This window comes from Hirundo rustica, chromosome 10 (genome assembly GCF_015227805.2).
Source record: "Hirundo rustica isolate bHirRus1 chromosome 10, bHirRus1.pri.v3, whole genome shotgun sequence".
Lineage (NCBI taxonomy): Eukaryota > Metazoa > Chordata > Aves > Passeriformes > Hirundinidae > Hirundo > Hirundo rustica.
The window spans coordinates 16,107,402-16,129,519 of record NC_053459.1 but is presented as its reverse complement, the minus strand read 5'-3'; the positions used below and the strand labels follow the sequence as shown (position 1 = coordinate 16,129,519).

Below are 22,118 nucleotides of genomic sequence, written 5' to 3'. Positions count from 1 at the left end.
GCCCCGCTCGCCCCCTGCCCCCGGATGGTGCACGCGGTGCGGGCCCCGCCCCGGCCCCGCACGCTGGGGAAGCCCCCCCGCGCCGCGTCCCTGGAGCTCCGGAGCTCCGGCTCCGCCGCCCCTTCCTCCCCTCCTGTCCCCCCCCCCGGCCTCCTCCTCCCGCCGCCGCCGCCGGGAGCCCGGACGGCCCCCGACCCGCCCCCGGCCCCGCTCTTAAAGGCGCCGCCCCGCCGCTTTACGTAACGGCGGGGGTGAGGACGGACAGACGGACGAGCGGATGGATGAGCACGGGGGACGGACGGACTCACCGCGGAGCAGCGCCGGGCCCCGGGACCGATCCGCTGCCCTGCGCTGCCAAAATCCCTGCTCCCGGGTGAGTTGGAAAGGGGCTGCTCCCCGTACCCTCTGCCCCGGCGGGACTGGCGCTGCCCGGCCGCAGCAAGGCTCCCGCGGCCCCGGCCCGGCCTCTCGGGACACTTCGCACAGTTAGGGCAGGAAGAGAGCCCTGCCAGGCGCGGGCAGGAGCTGCGGGAAACGACGTCTTTCCAACAAGTAAATCATCCCCGGGGGAAGAGGAGGGACCAGAGCTATGCCGGGACAGCCCATAAAGTGCGAGCTGGGATCCTGGAGAACCTGCCACTCATCCAAATAATGCCACTTCTGGGGATGTGGTGTTAGTAAAGCAGAAGATGAGACCGACATGAGGGAGGGGGGAGGACAGCAGAGAGAAACTGAACATATTTAAATGCGGAGCCCCAAATCCAGGTGCAGTCTCACGTGAGCAGGCTGAGGAGAAAGCCCCTGCCCTCCCAGAGCTCTTCTAAGCAGTATCCACATCTGCATCTCTACCTTGGCCCACGGGACCTCCAGGATGATGAGGGGCAGGGACAAGGCAGGGACAAGGCAGCTGGCTTCCTGGGACACAGCCACCCACAGGCCCAACCAGCCACCTTCTCAACAGCAGAGACCTGCAAGGCCACGGCCAGGGGAAACCTGACCTTCCATCCTGCTCCCATCGTTCACCGGTACAGCACAGGCTTTTCAGAGTCAATGCTGTGATGGAGGGGGGGAAGCAGGACATGAAAGGAGGGAGGTCTGGGGGCTTGCATACAGTTGTGCTCCTCCACCTCATTACCAGAGTCCTTATTCCAGTTGTCTGTGATGAGGCAGGACCCAGCTGAGCAGCACTGTGAAGTTCTTCAGAGTTGATTCTGCACGTCAAATAAGTGGTTCTGGAGCTGCTACATACCAGCCCTGATGGAAACAGGACAACAGCCTCCCTCCAGCTGCCCAAGCTCAGCCATGGCCACAACGCCACAACAGCATCATGGCTTTGCAAGAAGTCACAAGGGAAGGTGAGTATTCAAGCTTCAAAATCTTTATTAAAACAGACAACAGGTAATCCCAAACTCCACGTGAGAAGCTGAGTGTTCAAGCTTCAAAAATACTTTATTCCAGCAAACAGCAGATAATCCAGAAACAGTTTAGTACCCCACAGCAGTCAGATGCCAGCACTGAGCAAGGCATCCCAACATCCCAGTAGTCACAGCTGTGCTGCCTAGCCAGGAGACAAGCTTTGTCTTTTGTCTCTCTCTGCTGGATATAAAGCACAAGATTAAGTCTGACATCAAGATGCATGCAAACACCACAGTGTGGACTCCCAGACAGCAACTCTTAGATGCCATCCAGAGAAATGTCACTAGGAAACACTAACACAGATGGGGCTGTAGGAAGTTAAAGAGTTAAGAGAAGTTAAGGAACAGCAAAAAGTTGCACAAGCCTGGGCATCAGGTTTCTAGAGACAGATGAAAATCCAGCCCTCCAAACTAGTGAGCACTGAGCTCAGAACTAGGCTGGGGGCCAGTCCCTGCCCACTCCTTGTGGAGCTCCAGCTGAACAGTGTTCTTTCCCCCAAGGATTACTCCTGGGGCTCAGGTCACTCGCTCAGGTGAGGTTTAAATGCCAGATCAAACTGCAGAGTTTAGGTTAAAACTAAGGTGCAGGTTAGGTTTAAATGCCAGATCAAACTGCAAAGTACAGGGCTGGGAACAGGCAGCACAGTTTAGCAGGTGTCACACAAAGTACAGGGCTGGGAACAGGCAGCACAGTTTAGCAGGTGTCACACATCAGCAGTGCTCAGCTTCAGGTCACACAGCAGAGCGGCACCATTAGAAAACTGCCACCGATTTTCCTCCCTCCATGCAACACCCAAGGGGGCAGGATTGGAATTTCCAATGAGAACTGGAGAGTGAGCAGCCCATGCACACAAAGCAGCACCCTCCCAGTGCAACGGCAGGCCAGCCTCTCAAAGTGTTACACACACCCACCCAGAGCAGTGACCAGAGCCCTCCGGACAGCCGTCAGCCCCAAGCCCTACATTCAGCTTTAACTCCTCAAGTCTTTGTCTCAAATCTTTACTGATTTGAATAAAGCTTACTACACCACAGAACACACAGTCTAACTAGCCTAGTTACCACTAAACACTCAAGCACCGCTCCCATGACTGGAGGCAGGAAGCCAATTCAAGACAGCACAGCTATTTGAAACAGTTCAGCCTATGGAGAAGGGAGAGTAAGGATGTACATAACAGACTGAAGTTTGTATCTGCATCACCACGGGAGAGTGAAAAAATAGAACTGCAGGAAATTAATCCATGTTAGATACTAACCATCAAGCTTCGCAGATGACGTTGCGTGATAAGCATAGAACAATTATGGGAAACACTGTCCCCGATAATTAAGTACACCCATAGTGCAACATATGGAGGTCACTGCCTCCGATATAACACTGTGGTAGGCAAAAACTACCTTGTTCTTTACACATTATGGGAGACACTGCCCCCGATAATGTCAGTTAGGTTTCATGATACATAAGGTACTGGAAGTTTGCAGGAAGCTGCCATTTAAAAATCGTGCCAATGCCTAATCTGAGGCGCAGGGAGTTTATGTGTGTTGCCACACGTGGAACTAGGGCTACACAGCAAGGCCCTCTTGCTGGGACCAGGGCCAGGAAGGAAGCTGTGCTCCCTGTGAGAGCACACAGCATCCAGAAAGGGGAGCAGGAAGAAGTCTGAAAGCCCTCAGAGGGGCACAGACCCTGCAAGGAAGACAAATCTCTAGTATTGAAATTTCCACCCAGGTTTTCAGCATTTCAAGGATTATTTTGGAGTGCAACCTGGAGACTCATTACCAGGTTTGCCAGTTTCTTCCAGAGGGGTGTTTTTGCCACAGAAAGCTTAACTGCTAGTTTTCCAAAACTTTTTGAGGGGCTTGTTCTGATTATTTTAAATGCAAAGTTCCAGTATCATGTTTGATTGTAATAGCAGATGCTGCTTTATTCAAAAACGACAGTATAACTGTCATAATTATGGAAGGCACTGCTTCCGATAATTATCTTCTATAAAAAAACACACCATTTATAGTGAACACTGTCACTGATAAATAAATAAAGAAATAAATATCTCAGTGCCAAACAAAAGCCAACCTGCAAAGTGACATCAGTCAAACAGGGTTTGGCCAGCAAGAGACTTGATTTCACACAAGGCCCCTGAGCAGCAAGGTCTGAAGTGCCAGTCTAAAGCCATTTCTCAGTGCTGCAGGACTCGCTGAGGTGCCAGCTGAGGATATTGAGGGGACTTTGGATAATCTTTGGGTCATTTTCTGTGGGTATTGATACCTGCCTCGGCAGAAGCAAGGCTGCAAGATGTCACTGGGACCCTGCTGTTGAGTAAAGGCAGGCCGGGCACTTCAGAGCTTGCTCATAATCCAGCACTTGGGGGCTATTACTACATTGTTTAATTTTTGAACTGCAGCTCTTTGCGGTTTCCTGCCAGAAAAGGGATCCTCATTACAAGTGTTCAGAGGAATCCATTCCCTGTTTTGTCATTAGGTTTAGGTGGCCAACAATTAAAAGCCTGAATAGATGAGGTACCTCCCCACTCAAGGTACCAGTTCAGGAAACACCTGAGCTCTTAGTTTTTAAGTACACTGGAGGCAGGAAACCCCATAAGCAGCTGTACATGACCAGTTTGGACTGTAGTTAGGAGGGAGCCTGGTCAGAAGAGACTTCATGGTAATCTTAGTACTGCTTTAAAACTGCCTCCTGTGAATTTGTCAAGGTGAGATTTAAATTTTATGCTCAACTTTGGTCAAAAACGTTTTGTTGCCAGAATATCTACAGGAAAGTAATGCCATGTTAGGGAGTGGGTTTCACTAAGGTTTCAGGGGGTTTTGGTTAGGTTTCACAATATATAAGGTACTGAAAGTCTGCAAGAAGCTGCCATTTAAAAATCATGCCAGTGCCTAATCTGAGGTACAGGGAGTTTGTGTGTGTTGCTACAGGTGGAACTAGATCTACACAGCAAGGCCCTCTGTTGGGGCTGGGGCCAGGAAGGAAGCTGTGCTCCCCGTGAGAGCACACGGCTCTCCTGTACCTTAGATGGGTAATCCAGGTGTTTGCTGTGTCTAGATTTCATTGTCTGTATTCCAGATATCACCCACTAAAGCATTGGCAGCCCCTTTAATGGTCCAGGTCGCCAGGGCCAGCTGCTCTTTCAGGTCCTTCACATCCACGCTGGTCCTGTTGGCTCCCAGCTGCTCCAGGTTCTCCAGCAGACTCTGCAGGGTGTGGCTGCCTTTGCCGAAGAAGATGTGGCGGAAGGGAATATCTTTTGGCGAGAGGTATGGGGAGAGGAAGTCGTATTCCACCTGAGCAGAGGTGCAAATTGAGGGTTATACTCTCACCTCCCAGGTTTTTCTTTCCTTACCTGTTCCAACACATCTGTCAACCTCTGATCCCCGCTCAGCCCTTTCCCACAGCAGCTCTGCAAGGGCCAGACCCTCTCTCGTGAGCAAGCCATCATGTTGCCACTAAGCAAGTGGAAGAGACACCAGTCTGCACAGTGCCTGTGGCCCCTTAGGGAAAGGCCCATCCCAGCCAGAACTCTTTTCCTTTGTGAAGGAAGAAAAACCAGTTGAAGATACCCACCTTCATCATTCTGTCATTCAGGGCTCTGCGGACAATCCTGTTTTCCCTGTCACTGTTTGCAATGTCTCTTCTCAGTGCATCTGCAGCTCGCTGGAAGTCTCCACGGGCAAAATACAGCCAGTTCAAGGTCAGCCCCAATGCCTGCAAGGGAAGAGCTGTTAGCAAACCTGATTTTCTTCTTTTGCTGCTCTCTTACCAAAAGAAAGTGTTGGTTTTTTGTGTTTTTTTTTCTGGCAGTTTAGCCAAGTAGCAGAACAAGTTCCTGGCAGGCTCTTCTGAGTTCACTCCCTACCCACAAGTTTCTTGTCGATTTTCAGCAGAGGTTTAAATGAGATGCAAAACTGCACTACACTGTGAATGATAACCAGAAATGAAACTGTTCACATCCATTTCCTCAAGAGCTCACAACCTCCAGATCAGCTAAATCTGTCTGCCACAGCTACTCTGCCTGCAGTGCTCCATAAGGAAAATCGATTCTGGTCGCACTTTGCGACCCTTTTTATGTCTAAAGGGGAAAGGTGTCCATCCTGCTGTACCAACCGGCACGGGGCCTTATTAGCACATGGCCCCATGCGCATCAGGGGTTTGGTGAAATCAGAGTCCTTCTAACCTTCACACTGGAGTCGAAGCGCCAGAGTTTCTCCTGGAATGATAACAGTTCCTCAGTGTATCCATCTAAGTCCAGGAAGAGCTCATGGTCATGGGTCAGCCTGAGAGCTACTTGTCCAGCAACTTCTGCAACAGTATGCATGAGAGGATACAACATGCTAGTCCTCTCTTTCAGGTTAGCCAAAGTATCCTCAGTAGTGCCCAAAGAGGAATATTCATCATCTTCCTGCAGGAAAGGAAGTGTTGAAATTAGCCAAGAATGCTTTTCCAGTTAGATTTTTGTCAGCCCCCACCGCAGGTTACTTGTTACCTCCACCACATCCCATCTCCCTGTGCTGCTAAGGAGCGAAGACTCAAGTGGCAAAAACTCCAAAGCACTGGGAAGGGAATGGAGCTCTTGTATGTCATCCCTGACAGCTTCCAGTGACCAGCAGGATGTTCTGCTTGTTATTTAAACCCAAAGACATAGAGACCTTTATCCTCTCAGAGGTCACTGCAGAAGTGCAGGTGGGCAAATCTCACCACCTGGTCTGGTATGTGCTTGCAGCACCCTTCAACCCTTCCTGTCTGGATAACTCAAGTGTTTTTGTGAAACAAGTTTGACACTAACAAACCCCAAGCACTCCTAGGAGAGGGAGCTGCTATCACTAAGGTTCCCAGCTGCACACTTGTAGTAACAGGGCAGGCTGTTGGGCTGATGTTACCCCAAGCTGTAGCAGCAGACCAGAACAGTTTGAGGTAAGTACTTGCTCTGTTCAATGATATGACTTCCACAATGCCCTCTGCTTGCTGACCAGCAGGCTGCAGAAGAGCCTTTCACTGATGCAGCAACAGCTTGACATCTTTCTATTGCTTTTAGCTTCTGATTCATTGACATTTGAGTTGCCAAAAAAGCAAGTGACCCCTCTCCCCAAAAACCTGGAAGAATTCACTAGTTTGGAACAGAAACTGTAGGCCAGCCTTGTCCCTGGAGCAGTCTTGACATCAAGTACTGCCACAACTACCAGGTGCAGAGGCTGCACCTCCTCCCTCTGAGAAGCTCTTGCAAAGACCTTGAGCTTGGACAGCACCTTTTGCTCTGCCATCCTGGAGAGCAGAAATCCTTACAGCACTCTGCATGGAATGAGCACACCAGGCAAGCACACAGTACTTACATCGTAGAAACCAAAGGAAACCACTGGGATCCCTGAGTAGGCCAGAAAAGGGAACGCTGCATTATCCAGGTCAAGGGGAATGCTGCAGAAGATAAGCACCGAGTAGTTACCAACTGGTTTGGGCACCCCAGGAGAAAAGCTACAAGCTCTACAATTGAAGCTCTGAGCCAGCAGAACTCTGGACAAGACTGAAGGAATCCCAAACAAATCCCTGGTCCTACTTGTCCATTCCCTGCCACTGGACTTGGTACAAGGCTGTTCCTGTCCTGCAGGAAGGTGTTGGGCTGCCTAAGCCAGCTTGGGGCAGCACAGTTAGTGCTGTCCTAACCTTTGCCTGACCCCACATCAGAAGGCAGAGCCCACCACAGACAGCAGCATGACACCCCGGCAGAATCCATACTGTTTGCTCCTTTATGGAGATCTACTTTCCCAAAGAGGTGGATGACAATACTTACACTCTCTTTATCCAGTCAGTGCCAGCTCTTCTGTACAGGTTTGAATCCTTTGTGGGGTCCTTTACCTGCACAGAGATGACAGTCACTGCACTTGTTCTGACCTCTGCTTTGGCTTCCAGGCTCATCCTGGAGCTTACACTGCTGTGCACATGCCAGAGTCAGGTGCTCCCCGACCTTCCTCCACACTGGCACATCTGCCACTGAACTGTGGCATTTGCTGATTTTAGATTCTGCATGTGTGAACTGCAATTCCCAGAGCCCAGATGATTTCAGACAGGGCCTTTCAGAATATCCCAGGTTTCTCTCCTAAATAAGACTTTCTCCTCAGAAGGGGTCAAGGGGGCAAAATGACCCAGCACAGCTCTGTCTGCTCTCAGTTCCTCTTTACAACCACAGTCACCTTTGATCAGCCAAGGCGCTTCAACTCACCCTCTTCATAATTGTCTCCAGCAATGAGTACAGCAATGGGCTCGCAGAAATCTTCATGTGTTTGGAGCCTGCAGAAAATGAAAGGGTATTTGACATACTGGCACAATCAACCACTACTGCTAGAGCTGCCCTCCCCTGATCTACAGCTACAGTTGCCAAAGGACCTTCAAGAGACACAAGACAGTCTGCTGGGATTTAGCAGGGCTGACTCCTCGTGGCTTAGTCTGTATCAGCCTCCCAGTTTCAATGACAGCAGGAGAATAAATGGAGTCATGCCAATCTTCAGCCAAACACCCACCAGCCACCGTTGGCACAGCTCCCATTCCTAGAGGTTAAGGGATGCCTGTTCAAGCTGTTCTAGTCCCACCCAATTTCAAGAAACTCAAAGAGCAGAAGGTTACCCAGGACTGCAGTATCCAGGTTGATGTAAGTGAAGGCTTTGGTATGCAGCGTGGTGGAGTACCCCTAGAACAGAACAAGTATTTTAATAATGAGCAGTAGCAGTCCCACACCAGGATGTTTAATCCACAGTCATCCTGCAGAACTCTATTAATTAACCAGTACCTCCAGCCACTCGGTAGCACCCACAGCTCCGTACTCTCCCGCACTCCAGCTAGCAAAGATAATGCTGCGCCGTGGTCTGTAGTCATCTGTAAATAGAGAGGGACTGAGATCTCTGCCCTTCCCCCATGGAGATGCAGATTAGCACTGCGGGCCTGGGATGATGAATTGCCCGCTCCTCAGACAGCGCTGCTGCAGAGAAATGTGCACATTGCACAGACACCGTACCCTGCCCCCACATGCTGCAGCACTGTGCGGGAGAACAATGCTGTCTGCATTTCCCCTCTGTTTTGTTTAGCTGCCTGAGCCCAAAATTAACCCTGGAGACAAGTGTTCTCACAGTATCTGCCACCATGCAGTCCCCAGGGCTCCAGACACTTCAGAGTTCTCCCACTTCGGGCCTGGCTGTCCAACAGACAGCTCAAGTTTAAGGTTTGCATCCTGTGTTATCCAAGGACACTCCTGCATTTGAGCCATAGCAGACACAGGCAGGCAGTCCCTTGGAAATGAATGCTCATTGCAGACAAGTTGTACTGGACAAGTAACAGCTTCTCAGGAAGCTTTGTCAGATTCCCTACACCTTCTAAAGGACTGCTTTGCAACTGGGCTCTCCAGTGTTAACACACAGGGAGCTGGACCTGCATCACCCCGCACCCTCGTGCTTCTGTTCACAAATATTTACCATTTTTCACCATGTCTGAGATCACGTGGGCGAGTTCCAACAAGATGGCAGTGCCAACACCAGCCTTGGCTGCTCCTGGCCCCCAGGAGTCTCTCTGGGCTCCGAGCACAACATACCGATCTGCAAAGGAGACAAGACCAAGACCTGGGTTGCAAGCTTCAGATTGCAAATACCATTTATGAAAAGAGCAGTTTTCAGCTTCTGTACTAGGAAGAGAGTCTGCAGTCTGATCTCTGAATCTGGCACACCGAGTGCTTTCATTTAGCCTTCCTCTGGCAGCACGGTTCAGATTTCTCTTTGATCCTCAGGGGAAGGCCTTGGCTCTGCTGAGAAGGAACTGGCATCTGTCTGGGAGCAGCTGTCACATTCCAATGACCACAGAAGAGGAAGGGTTCCTCTCAAGACTGAGCCACAATGCAGCTGCTATTACCTGGTTCTTCAAATCCCTTGATAACACCAAAGATGTTCAGAATCTTCCTATCCACCATAACATTGTTCACAGTCAGTTTCACTGTCATCTTGCTGTTGCTGCTCACTGCCACCTTACATCCCATGATACGAGATTCCCACTCCTCAAGGCATTTTGCTCCATCCATTTTTCTGTGAGAAAAAGGAAGAGCCTTTGAACTCATTATCCAGCTCTGACCTCGTTTAGCTATTGTGTGAAAAATGCATATCTGCAACTGCAGGTGCAACTTTTTTCAGGGCCTGCCTAGGAGAGAGTTTGCAGTTCTGTACCACTAATTATGCAGGAAGGGGTAGAATGCAGAGGCCAAGAGGAATCCAGCACTAGATTAAGTTCAATCTTTACGACATGAGACATGGACACAAGTGACTCTTCTGCAGCCAGCTCCACAGCATGCTCCCTGCCACACACAGCAGAGAGCAGCAGAGAGCTCTGTCTCACAGCACCTCACACCATCCTCGCTCCTTCAAGAGGCCGCAGCACCTCAGCCTGCAAGACAGGGGAAACACTTACCCAAACAGTCTGGCTGCTGCTTCTCTGGAGATGGTTTGAACAGGGATGTAAGGTAATCCAGAAGATTCCACTGGTGGGAACTGGGTGTGGTTGAAAGAAGGGAAGCCTGGGGTGAAAGGGTCTCCAGTTCCAAGGTGGGCCTGTGAAAAGCAAGAGGAGTCCAACAGTTTTCATCTACACAAGGGCACTGCTGAGGCAGAAGCCTGTAGGACTGCCCCAGGCTGCAGCCCACAGCCAGAGAGGCTCCCAAGAGCACACAGGGGAACCAGTTACATACTCACATGTCCAAAGGGGACGTATGAATCTGCCTTCTTGTCATTTGAGGGGCTCGGGAACATCAGGGCACCAACTGCTCCTTCCTTTCTGGCATTTGCAACCTACAGCAAAGAGAAACATTAACTGCACATCTGCACTGCAAGCAAGGACAGTCCAGGCAAGAACACGGAGTAATGGTGTAAAGGGTTGTGCTTCTCGGTGTCCAACTCCACAACAGATTTTAACAGCTTACCTGAGAGATACACGAAGCAGCTAAATCCCAGCAGCTGAGCCCTACTCCGGGCAAACTGAGTCTAACATCCTTTTGAGCAGTTAGGACACACTGCAGTGCCTCAGTCCATGATTCTTTCAGCTCATACTTGCTCCTTGGAGCAGCTTAAAATTTAGTATTATTTAATTTTGATTATGCTCCATCTGTCTTCCCAAGATGAGGTTAATCTCAAGACTGGAGGCTCATCTTCACACAGAAAATGGAGCAGAGTGGACCAGCCAGGTCCCTGTTTAACACATCTACAACCTAGCTCTGGGATGCCACTGGTACACTCTCGTAAGGCTAGACACCTTTTCGAAAAGTGGGAATGGGATTGGAGAACCAGTGACCACGTTTTTTTGGAAGCACTCTGCAGCACTGCCTGTGTCAGATGCCTGCAGACAGGCTGAGTCCAACTCCAAAGGGTCCTGTGCCCCAGCCCCGCCAGGAGCACCCATCTGAGTGCAGCTCTGGGGCAGATATGGAACAGGCTTGCTTAGAGAAACACTTGGATCTTTTAGGCTGCTTGGCTATTTGGTTCTATTCTCTACAGAGGGAACTCTACAGCAGCAAGCGAGGCCACCAGCAAGACACACGGTGCCAGCACTGCCACGTGGTCCAAGGGAACAGTCAGCAAGGGCCCAAGTGACACGCTGCAGCCAAGCTTTGAAAAGTACAAAACAGCAAGAGGTAAAAGTACTACAGCAGCAAGAGGTGTCCTGGAGGCAGGACTGTCCAGCTCCTAGCAGCCTTATGGCTGTATCTAGTGATATTAGCCAGCTCTGCTCCCAGGCTGCCTCCCAGCCCCACCACTCCAGAGGCCTGGTTGTTCCAGCAAACTGCCCGAGGCCAAGAAGAATGGCACCATGAACAGTAACAAGCTCTGCTCAGCCTCAGTGTCCAGACCTGCACGTGGAGCCTTAGTGCAAACAAGCAAGACCAGGCCTGCACAACGATCCTACGCATGAGTTCTACAGACCTGAAGAAAGACATACCTCTATGCCTCAAAGAGAAGGAAGCATAGCTTCCTGTTGCCAAGTCTAGCCAGGCTTTGGGACAGACACTGCTTACCTTCTCAGCAAGGGTTATTTTTCCAGCTCTGAAGATGATGATAGAGTCATTCATTGGAATGCGCATATTTCGTATCTTCTGAAAATCCTCTTTCCGTCCATAGTTCACATAGATGGGTTTGCCCTACAGTAGAAACACTGGTTAGGAGTGCAGCAGTCCTAAGTGAGTAAGATACCCGAACCAGCCTAGAGTCACGGTAACAGTGACTTCTGTTAACAGCAGGGAGCTGAACTCAGCAATGTAAACTGATCCAGTGCGATGCCTGTTGGAGCAGCACTTCTGCCAAGGTTCCTGTCTGGATTCCAGCAGGAATTGCATCTTGCTGCAATAAGAATACTGCATGGGCCCATTCCTCTCCCCACTCGGATCACCCTGCCCAGCTCTCTTAACTGGGGAGGACTTTATACACTCTATATCTTAAAGGGACTTATTTTTGACATGTTCAGACACATTTACAGGATCCTCCTGGAGTCACTTACAGTAACTGTGCCGCTCTTGCTGTATGCCACATATGCATCAGGACTCTCCACCAAATCTTCTTGACTGTCTTCCATAATGAACACTTGGTTCTTGCTACTGTTAAACACGGAGAGACAGCATTTATACTCTTTCACACAGGAATTTAACTACCTCAGTATTTGGAGTTAGTATTGACTGTATTCAGTCTGTGCTCTAACAATTCTGATCAAGTCAAAGGAGCCTGAAACAGGCAGACTCATCCCAGTACTTCAGTGCAAAAAATCTTGGAGCTGGTCAGAGACATTAACGAAAGCTGATTTCTAGGACAAGTAGCAGAAAGCAGTCACCTCCTAAGAGAAGCTAAGCAAACTCATTTACTCTGACAAAAAGGGGCAAGTAAGACACAAAGGTGTGAGCTGTCAGACAACACAATACCTGTTGGCACCTTCCTGAGCTAGTGGAGGAGCCACTGCCAGGTGTGCAGCCCTGTCTGGGTGACAAGACAGAGTTGCCTGTGCCAGCAGCTTTAGACACAGGGAATCCGCCTTTCAGCCCAGTTTTCACTCACGTTTTTTCTCTCTCCACTTCCTAAGCATACTTAGAAGAAACAGCTGCCCCAGGAATGATCCAGAATGCTGCTACCAGACCCTCCGGTTTTAGCAAGCCTGAGAAGAGGCAGGAACAGCTATTGCTTGGCTAGGTTGACTTTGGAGACTGGTAACTGGCTCACAGTTTTCACATCATTTTAAGTGGCTATTACGGATTTCCTCAAGATTACAGGTATCCACGCTGTATGGACGAGATGTGCATCCCTTCATTAACGTACCTGCCTTTATCCTGCAGCCTAACGTAGTGCTCGTCGTTCCACACGTCATCCAAGCGGAAGCTGATGAACTGGTCATGAATGTAGTTGGCAGTGTTCACATCTTCAGCCTTGCCAGCTTCAAAAGAATCCTTACCTTCTCTTTGCCTGTAGGTAACAGGTATACACACAGCTTAGGGTACAGCACCAGGTTGCACTGCAGCCTGCAAAGCCATTTAAGCCTGAGTTTAAAACACGCCACCCTATATCACCTGTGAGGCCCTTATTCTCCAAAGGAGCTCAAGTTCCGCTCACAGGCTGTGCCTCTCTCAAAGCTCTAGATAAACTAAACTTTCTGGACCTGTTACCTCAGGTTGGTCTCAAGACGTGTAGTTGACAGTCTAGCTGACAACATGTTTCTGAGGTCAGGCCAGTTTAAGATACGTGGTCCGGGAACCTCTTCTTCCTCCGTTCCATCATCTGAGAAGTAGGACGCAGTAGGAGTCATCTCACAGTTGCCACTTCCCTCCAGACACCTGTTAACCCTCTGCATTCGTCCACGATAACTCAAGTAGCCGATCAGGAACCCTGTGGACAGAACAGGTGTTTCTTTGTACTGCAGAAAGATGACTGAACCCCACCACATGGCTTCAGACTTGAGATGCATCTCTGCTCTCACCATTTTTGATGAGCTGGCTTACCCAAGGACAGGCAGAAATACACAGCCTGACATTTTGCCTGAGCTGGCATGTTTTAAGGGGCACTGTAAATCTGATCTTGCGCTTGGCAGAGTTCCTTCAGCACCACTTTGGGAAGGAGCATGCTCACTTTAGGCCAATGGCATTGTTAAAACCCCAAGAGACAAGTACCAAAGACTTTACTCATCTGTTGACCCACATCTCAACAGAAGTGTTAGGATTTAATGGAGGGAAAACCAAAACTTCGACATGAACCAGTTTCCCCTTTGGCTGTCACAGTTACACTGTCAAACTCCACAGTTCTTTGTGCTAATGATGAGCTAGACATACTTAGTGACAAGAGGCTGTGGCCTGGATCCCAGTTGTTGAATTATCTCCCAAAACAATATAGATTCAAATTTAACAACCTCGCATCACATTCAATACTGGAGTCCACTTCAAGCAGCTGCCTCCCACCCTTCCTTACCAATCAAAAGGAGGAGGACAGCTGCCATGATTATGAAGCAGAGGTTCTTGCCATTCCTCCGTGGAGGAGGCATGCTGGCATGCAGGTGCTCTGGTCTCCCAATTTCCCCTCCTTCATCCTCATCAGCAGCCAGCTTCATCTCCACGTGGCTGTTGTCTCCATCCGTTTGCCGGGCAATGCTGAAGCGTGTGTATGATGCTGGCTCACCACCAAACTGTGTGGAAAGGCAGTCATGTGAAGGAAGAGCCTACAGTCCATGCAGCCAGCTGCACCTGTGCTCCAACCCAAACACTGCTGGTCCATCTCTAGCTGCTCCAGTGCAGCGAGCATTTGGTCTGTCAGTAAGCCAAGCTGGATGCTTTAAACACAGTTAAGACTCAGACCCACTCAGGGTCTCCAGAGTCTATTTAGATTCCATTTACCCTGCACAGGTTTGGAGCCACACTGAGCTGAGTCTAGCCTGGAGTCTGTTACAGATATGAAGGAGCCAATGGCATCGGCATTTCCCACGTGACCCCGCGGCTGAGACTGATTCAAGCAGAAACTCCTGGTCTTAATCAGCAGAGCACAGATCGGACTTGAACGTGTACAGTTTACACTTTGATGAAGACAGAGGAAAGGGAAAGCAACTGTCCATGGCTGTGCCTTTGAGCTACATCCACTTTGATGTAAATACTCTCATGCAGCACCCGGATAATTTTGTATTAAACTGCCTTAAGGCTACCCTTAAATTACACTATTACACATATGGTAGTATTACAAAGCAGCTAGGTTGAAGAGAGTTGACCCATGGGCATTATGCTGCCTCAACTAACATGAAAGCTGAGGCTACACCTCTTGCACCCACAAACAACTGGCACTGTTTAACAGGATTTTACCAGTGCACAAGCAGAGTTTCCAGTCTGGAGCCCACTTTTCTAAACAGATGCAAGGCACAGCCCAGCCCCCCCACAGAACAGCAGCCCATGCACAAGGCAGCTGCTCAGATTAACTCAATTCCAGGCATAGCCAGGCACTGGCTGAACCACTCAGCTTCCATTAGAGATGCTGAAATTACCTGCAGCCATGGTTGTGCTGGGGAGTAGAGTGAGACTGGCTAAAAGGCCTAAGGAATAGCTTTGGGAGCAGCACTCTCCTCTGTACTGGAGAAACAGCTGGTACCAAGCACCTAAGCCTTGCTACAACCTCAGCAGCTCATCCACAGCTCTCAGCTCACTCTCAAACTACATGTCAGAGCTAGAAGTGAAGAGACCAGATATCTGCTTGCTTGGGCAAAAGAAACCAATGTGACTTCAGACCTGCAGTTTCACTCTGACCCTACCCACAATGAAGTGGCTGCCTGCTCATATTTCAGAAAGGGCAACACTGCAGTCTGTCCTAACACTGCTCAGCTGCTCCACAGCTTGGCTTCCCTCACACTTGAGGCATGTCCTAACAGAGGACATGCCCCAACCCCACATATCCTCCATTCTTGTTCAGAGACCAAACCACCAGACTTGCAGTCCTAGCCTCAGGTCATTTCACAATCTAAACTCTCTAGGACCGGCAGGCTTGGCTGAGCAAGTTCAGAAGTATCTCCTCCTGCACATTAGTTTCAAGCACAGGTTGCTTTCTAAAGCTGGACTTGTGGCTGAATTCCCCTCCCCCCCAAGTAACAATAGAACACATGTTGATTGTCCCGGTAGGCGTCTGAACGGCTTCCTCAGCAGAACTTTCTTCTGCAACTGCCCGGCCCCCCTTTTTACCAGCTCTCAGAGATCCAAAACACGATAGCAGTTAATGACAACCCCACCAGCACCGAACCGCTTGAGATACTCCCTTATCATGGGCAGCTACTTCCAGGGACATTTGGCTCACCACCCACACAGCAGCACCTAACGCTGCTTTGGATTCATCATTTTCTCAAATACTGATAAGCAGCAATACTTTTTTAAATAAACGTAGCTCACAAGTCATCAAATGTCTTTCACACAGTTCCATCCTGCGCCACACATCCACCTGTTACACAGGATAGCTATACTCAATTCTGCAATCCATGTATGTTCAAATAAGATAACGAACTACATGAAAAAATATAAAACAAATATGATACAGTCCCATGTTCAATAACATCTGTGTATTTCTTCTGCAGTATTATCAGCCCACCAAGAGACAAACAGCACTGGGATACTGTGTCTTACCAAGTTAGAGATTGCTGCTCTGGCATGGTCCATTTCCTTCTGGACAAACGCAAACCAACTTCACCAAAGCCCTATAAGTTCAGAATGTAACAAGTCAGGTTAGACTGTTCCTTTGCTGCGACATTACACACCTGAGCATCAGTGCACTGCTTGCCCGTGAATCTTCTGTGCGTACTTCAATGTAAGTCACTACATTAGCGAATCTGCATGAATCCTGAACACAATCTAAAAGTTCCCATGGCAATTATAACCTCCAGTGAACACATCGAGTCTTTCTGCTCAACTCTGGGCTCAGTGACAGGTGTATAAATGAAGAATACAGTCTCCAATGGCTAAGCTCAGCCAAGGGTCTCATTAATGGTGGGGACATCTCCATTCAGGGAGTGCTGGCAAAAGGCATTTACTCAGCTGTGACAATGGACTCTAGATATCTAAGGTTCCTGGGGTCTGTCTCAATGACAGGAATAGTCCAGCTGGAAGAGAGAAGAGTCACAAGGCCATAAGGCAAAGCAGCACACACTCCAACCCCAACAAAACACTTCTAAGAGGAACATCCCTCCTAGATGGTTATGTTCTCTACAACTTGATGAAGGCAATTTCTGTTTTGAAAAGCCTCTGAAAATCACTAAGAGTATCTCTCCAAAATCATTGCAGCAACTTTTAAAATTCTAAGTTCTCTGTAAACAGCAAACATATCTGAAAGGTAAATTGTAACTGATTTACTTCTCCATTTCTTCTTGAAAAAGGTTTGCCATTTAGTGAGTGACTAGACCGGTGCTGAGGTTGGGAGCAAGCAACCTGAGTATGCCCTTAAGCAGCGCTTACTAAGAATTGGCTCTGGCCTTCAGGTGCACGTAGATCAGCTCTACACCTGGGAGCTCTGCAAGGTTCTGTTTGGAGACCAAAGGTCAACAGCGGCCACTGCTTATTTCACCTTTCATTCTGGGCAAGAACACCTGGGGACGAAACCCCGACACATGCGAGAAGCCTTTCCCAAGTGACAGCCTGAGGCCGCGGGCTCCCACCGGAGGCACGAGTGGACTGAGCACGTGGAGGCTCCGCTAAAAGGAAACCCGGAAAGACGCAGGGAAAACACAAAGGGCCTGCGGGCATCGCACCTGGTAGGGATGCTGACCGGGTGCGCGATGCCTCCCCGAGCCCCTCCAGCCAAGCCCCAATCTTTCAGAAACAAGGCGAAGAGAAGAAAAGACAGAAAAGCGAGCGGGGCTGGGCGGCCGCGGTATCTCCACCAGGGCCCAGCTGCGGACCGCCAGATAAGCGGCGCGGGCGATAGGGTGCGGGCCGCGGGCACGTCGGCCCCATGAGCCCCGTGAGCTCCGTGAGCTCCGTGAGCCCCGTGAGGCCCGTGAGCCCCGTGAGCTCCGTGAGCCCCGTGAGGCCCGTGCCCGCCCTGGGAGACGTGCAGGGCCGGGCGGCGGCGAGGCCGCGCTCCCATCAAGGTCAGAGCCGCTGCGGCATGAGCAGAAGCCGCGTGCGCCGCCAGGGCCCCTGAGCGCGCCGCCAGGGCCCCTGAGCCCGCCGCCGCTCCTCCGGCGCCGCCGCCGCGCCTCCCTCCCTCCGGCCTTCCCTCCCTCCCTGCCTCCCTCCCTCCGACTTTCCCTCCCTCCCTGCCTCCGGCCTTCCGCTCCCGCCCGTGCCGCGGCCCCGCTCTGCTCACCCGGCAGCCGCTCCGCCGCCGCGCTAAGCTCCACCGCCTAGTGCCTCCGCGGGGGATCCCTTTGGCCCGGCCCATCTCCGCCCAGCCCGGCCCCGCCTCCCTGATCTGCTGGGCACGTCCCTGGGGCTGGGCGCTGCTGAGGGTCCTACCTGGCCTTGCTGCGGAGAGGGAGCCTAAGGAAGCACAGAATCATAGAAGAGACCACCAAGGTCATCCGGCCCATCCATCAACCCAGCCCCACCGCTGTAACCACTAAACCTTGTGATCCAGCACCAGATCCGGGCGCCTTTTAAGCACTTCCACGGATCATGACTCCATCGCCTCTCTATGAAACCTGCTCCAGTGCCTGACCACCCTAACAGTGAAAAGCACCTTTCTAAGACCTCATCTGCATCTTCCAGCTCAGCTAAAGGCCATTTCCTATAATCCTCTCACTGTAGGCATGATTGAAGACTGGTCCCCTCCTCACTAGTCCTACTTCCTTTATAAAGAATGAAGCTGCATGCTTTACGAGTTGCCTTTAGGTGCCCTTGGTACGATGGAGGAGCCACTTGCCAAGTGGCATGTGTTTCACTGGGTGCACACCTAGTCCCAGCTTCCCCACAGGAAGGGGGAAGTGGGAAGGGAGATGAGGTTTACAGCTCTTTGTGGGAAGGCATGCCTGTACCACAGTAGGAGTGGGTCACAAATTCAGCATTCCCACCCTCTCAGCATTTTGAGGGATGAGGGCAGGAAAAATATTTTCTTCCGTGGGTGATACAAACCAGACAAAGGACTTGCTCTAGCTCTCAGCATCCTCAGGTCCCAGGAAGCCACACGTGCTCAGGGCTGTCTTTTTAGATCTGAATGTGCAGAGACACCTGAGGTACCTTTCTTTTGTGTTGTGCTGCACAGATTGCTGTTTTATTTGTATGATAGGAAGTGTGGCAAGTATTATGACTTCCAGCCCCTAAACACAAGAAGTATGGACAACCCACATCAGGACACAGACTGCCTGTGGCCCACCATGAGAGAAGGTCACTGCTTCCAGCCTCAGTTCTTCAGCTCAGGGAATGCTTCAAGGATCGTGTGCGCACGTGTTCTGCAGTACTGTGCTCATTTGTCCCTTGCTCATTAGAAAAATAAATCAGTAGGCCTGGATTATTGCCTCAAATCCTCTCCCAGGAAAGAAGGATGGGAGCAGAAAGTTTGTAGTTTGGCAAAACACATGATTGCAAAAGAGGATTATGTTTGGTGAAAAGCAATACATTCCTGTGCTGATAAAAGGGGGATTAACTAGACCTGAAATTTAGCACGGACGTCTGGACACAAGTCTGTAAAGCGTCTTTCAGGCCAGATGTGCTGGTGGACCTGCCCATTCTGTTTACCAGAGGAGGTCTGAGCCATGCTCCAGTGCCCTGGCTCTCTCTCCTCCAGATTTGGTCCTCACTGGCTGTGGTGATGCCAGTCATGGGAGGGAAAACTGTTGTCACTTGGCGTGTGACTGACCCGTGGGACGTGGTGCTGGCTGGTGCCTTGGTGGAAGTACAAAGTGTAAGAGGGTTTAGGAACAGTTTAGATCAGCCCTGCAGGCTGGGTGCTCTGATCGTTTCTCACCACAACAGCCTGGGTGCAGCCTGCTGCTCAGGAAAATGTAACCTGAGGAAAGCAGTCACAGCTCTGCCCTGTTTTTTATGTTCCTCCTGGGCTCCCCCTGCCAAGCCCTCACCTTTCTTCACCTGTGCACACCGTGCCAGGTGCAGGGCAGCAATTCCACATCCAGGTCCCGCCAAAGGAGGGACACCTGCAGGAGAGCTCAGGTTCTGGGCGTTCCCTGGAGCGATGCCGCAAGGCAAGCAAGGAAGGCGGCAATGGGATTTATTCCTCCCCGTGGCCCCTGTTCGCTGTGCCTCCCTTCTGGCTATAGCAGGGGAGGTGCTGCACCATGCCGTGCCAGCCCTGACCTGCCCTGGCAGAGACTTGCTGCAGGTGTTTTCCGTTCCCAATCGCAACATGCGTGTGCTGAGCAGTCAGTTCCCCATTTCTACATGTGCTACGAAAAAGAGAAGAAAGCCGACATTCTAGAAGCTCGGACGTTTTTTGCACCTTGGCAGGGTGTTGGCAGCTCTCAGTGTCCTCAGGTCCCAGGAAGTCACACATGTTCAGGGCTGCCTTTTTAGATCTGAGTGGACAGAGACACCCTGAGCCCAGGTGCTCAGGCTGCCCAGCCCAACCAAAAATCTTTCCAAGGAGCAGAGAGCAAAAACTGGGAAATAGATGAAGAGAAAAGAGGATGTAGGATTGGTTACTGCTGACTTCTGATCTGTCTTCCCAGCATCAGGGTGTTCCTTCTCATTGTGGCTTGGCTATTTTAGGAGATGTTTTGTGTCCTCTGAAGTCCTGGGGGGCTTGTGAGTCCTCTGACTCGACTCAAATGACTCCACATGCTTCTGTACAATATCTCATGATGTGCCAGTGTCCTTCCTCTGTTTTTTAAAAAACACATGCAGCTCTGAGGTTAGCTGCTTAGAGCATGGTGCTAGTAATGCCAAGGTTTGAGTTTAATCCCTGCATGGGCCATTCACTTAAGGGTTGGATTTGGTGATCCTTGTTGGTCTCCTCCAGCTCAGAATATCTTGTGAAAAGTTGCTTTTCCTACAGCTTATCACAAACCATGTTGTGAGGTGGCTTGAACACTTCTATGGCAAGAAATACTGTGACTAACAAGGCTCTTCATTCTGGAAGGGGTGGAGAAGCCTAGAACCAAGTTCTGGAGTGGGGTGCTAAATTGAATCTGCTGTTGGGCTGAGGCCAAGGGTTGTGCGACATGCAGTGGTCTGTGGGGTGGGAGGTGGTTATAGGGCTCCCATTAGCTGTGCACTCCGTGGAACAGGGGCTGTGGGGCACTCCAGGCACCCCAGGGTGCAGGGCCATAGACGTTACAGGCATCTGGGGACAAAAGAAAGACTTTGATCTTCTGCCCTGGTTGACAACTGCTTCCTCATGATCCCAGCCACTCAGAGAAGTGGCAGTGCTAGCTCCTGCCTTCCTGGGAGCAGGTTTGAGGAATACACTGTCTGTGCTCCTTGGTCACCTCATGGGTTGCACCTCATGAGTACAGTCAGCTATTACAGGTCCCAGGAAGCTGAGAAATTTATTTTTTTTCAGTGTCAAAATCATATTGCAACCCCTCTACTACCCTACCCTACCCTACCCTTCCAGGTTAGGGCTGGCAGACATGGCTCCCAGGAGAGCCTATCCTCTCTGCTCCTGTATCACCAAGCCAAGAGTGCAATAGCCAAGAATTTCACAACACCACAAGTACCCCCATCCTCCAGAAGACCACGTGTTTTGGCCTTTGCTGCTGCATTTTTCAATTGCCGTGACAAAAAGTGGGTGAAGTAGTTGGGTATGACCCTTTCAGGGAAAGCCATCGTGCTGCCTTGGAGGATGTCGGTCCATCCTGCTCTGTCCCAGCAATCCAGGCACACACAGCCATGCTCGAGAGCTGCTGTTCCTTGGCCGCAGCACTGACATGTGCTGCCATGCAGGCTGAGGAGGGAGAGGGATTGGGACAGGCACTGGCATCTGGGAGAGGATCTGCTGCCTCTTGTCCTGTAGCAAGGAGGCTGTGGAGGAGGTGGCCACGGCTTTGTTGTCCCTTCAAAATAACACCCATTTTTGCATCCTTCCTGCGGAAGCACCTGGGGCTGGCCTGGCTCTCCACATTTTCCACAGCTGGCCTGGAACTCCGGCCAGTTAGCTGGAGAGGAGACAGAGCACCAAGCACCTGGAGGAGAGATGTGGGGCTGGGGACAGTGTGGGCTCTTGCTCCTGGAAAGACGCTGACCTGGGGTATCCCATGGACCACCCCCTCAAAGTCCTCTGGGACTTTTTTTTGCTGTCCTGCAATGTGGAGGCTCATCTCCCCATCTCTCCCACCACACAAGGAGGAATGTGGATGCAGTGGTGCTCATTACTGCTGCTCTTCTTGCCAGGGGCTGTCATGGAGGCCCAGCAGAGAGACTTCTGCTTAGACACTGCCCCAGTGGGACTAAAACAGTCTGTTCTTTTAACGGGGCTTCCTTGCTTGCAAAGACCGGATTTCACTGGGATTTTAACCACCGAGTCGTGGGGGCCCCTCTGTGCTCCTTGCATGACCCTACCTTACCTACAGGGAGGAGGGTGGACGGTCATCCACGGAGAGATGAGACCATGATCGAAGAGCAACACTTTAGCATTGCTCCCCGCATGGCAGTTACCTCCTTTGGCAAGATGCTGGCTGTCCCCAGATGCGGCTGAGGGGGAGAGCAGCAGCACAAGGACATCCCTTGGCGTGCGTGGCACTGATACCGCTCCTGCCAACAGCCCGAGTGCCCCGGCAGCCCCACGGCAGCAGCAGCA

General features: G+C 50.8%; 1 protein-coding gene and 1 long non-coding RNA gene across 4 annotated transcripts; one reads left to right on the top strand and one right to left on the bottom strand.

Moving 5' to 3' along the window:
* The first annotated feature begins 248 nt into the window (after nucleotides 1–248).
* On the top strand, nucleotides 249–17,307 carry LOC120756928 (uncharacterized). Its single transcript, XR_005702310.2, has 3 exons — nucleotides 249–373; nucleotides 1,171–1,355; nucleotides 16,009–17,307. It is a non-coding gene; the product is annotated as an uncharacterized LOC120756928 (long non-coding RNA).
* On the bottom strand, nucleotides 1,361–17,851 carry TFRC (transferrin receptor). 3 transcript variants are annotated; one of them, XM_040073718.1, is made up of 19 exons: nucleotides 17,736–17,851; nucleotides 16,058–16,128; nucleotides 13,878–14,091; nucleotides 13,082–13,301; nucleotides 12,738–12,881; nucleotides 11,932–12,028; nucleotides 11,453–11,575; nucleotides 10,137–10,232; nucleotides 9,856–9,995; nucleotides 9,307–9,476; nucleotides 8,877–8,996; nucleotides 8,198–8,283; nucleotides 8,035–8,098; nucleotides 7,634–7,701; nucleotides 7,205–7,269; nucleotides 6,750–6,831; nucleotides 5,597–5,821; nucleotides 4,987–5,127; nucleotides 1,361–4,706 (listed from the first exon to the last, which is right to left on the bottom strand). In XM_040073718.1, exons 2-19 carry the CDS (start codon nucleotides 16,088–16,090, stop codon nucleotides 4,464–4,466), a joined length of 2,331 nt encoding a protein of 776 aa, XP_039929652.1. In that variant the 5' UTR covers nucleotides 16,091–16,128; nucleotides 17,736–17,851; the 3' UTR covers nucleotides 1,361–4,463. The 3 variants fall into 3 exon arrangements, with proteins under 3 accessions (XP_039929652.1, XP_039929654.1, XP_039929653.1); XM_040073720.1 differs by having other exon boundaries at nucleotides 11,932–12,025; nucleotides 17,736–17,816; XM_040073719.2 differs by lacking the exon at nucleotides 17,736–17,851 and adding an exon at nucleotides 17,176–17,195.
* Between the last annotated feature and the right edge of the window lie 4,267 nt (nucleotides 17,852–22,118).

Bases quoted from the DNA above. Each gene is read 5' to 3' on its own strand.
- TFRC (XM_040073718.1), bottom strand. From the start codon at position 16,090: ATGGACCATGCCAGAGCAGCAATCTCTAACTTG. The intron at 12,882-13,081 runs GTAACAGGTCCA...TGTTACCTACAG, and splicing joins CGTCTTGAGACCAACCTGAG to GCAAAGAGAAGGTAAGGATT. The intron at 7,702-8,034 runs GTAACCTTCTGC...CATTTTCTGCAG, and splicing joins CCTGGATACTGCAGTCCTGG to GCTCCAAACACATGAAGATT.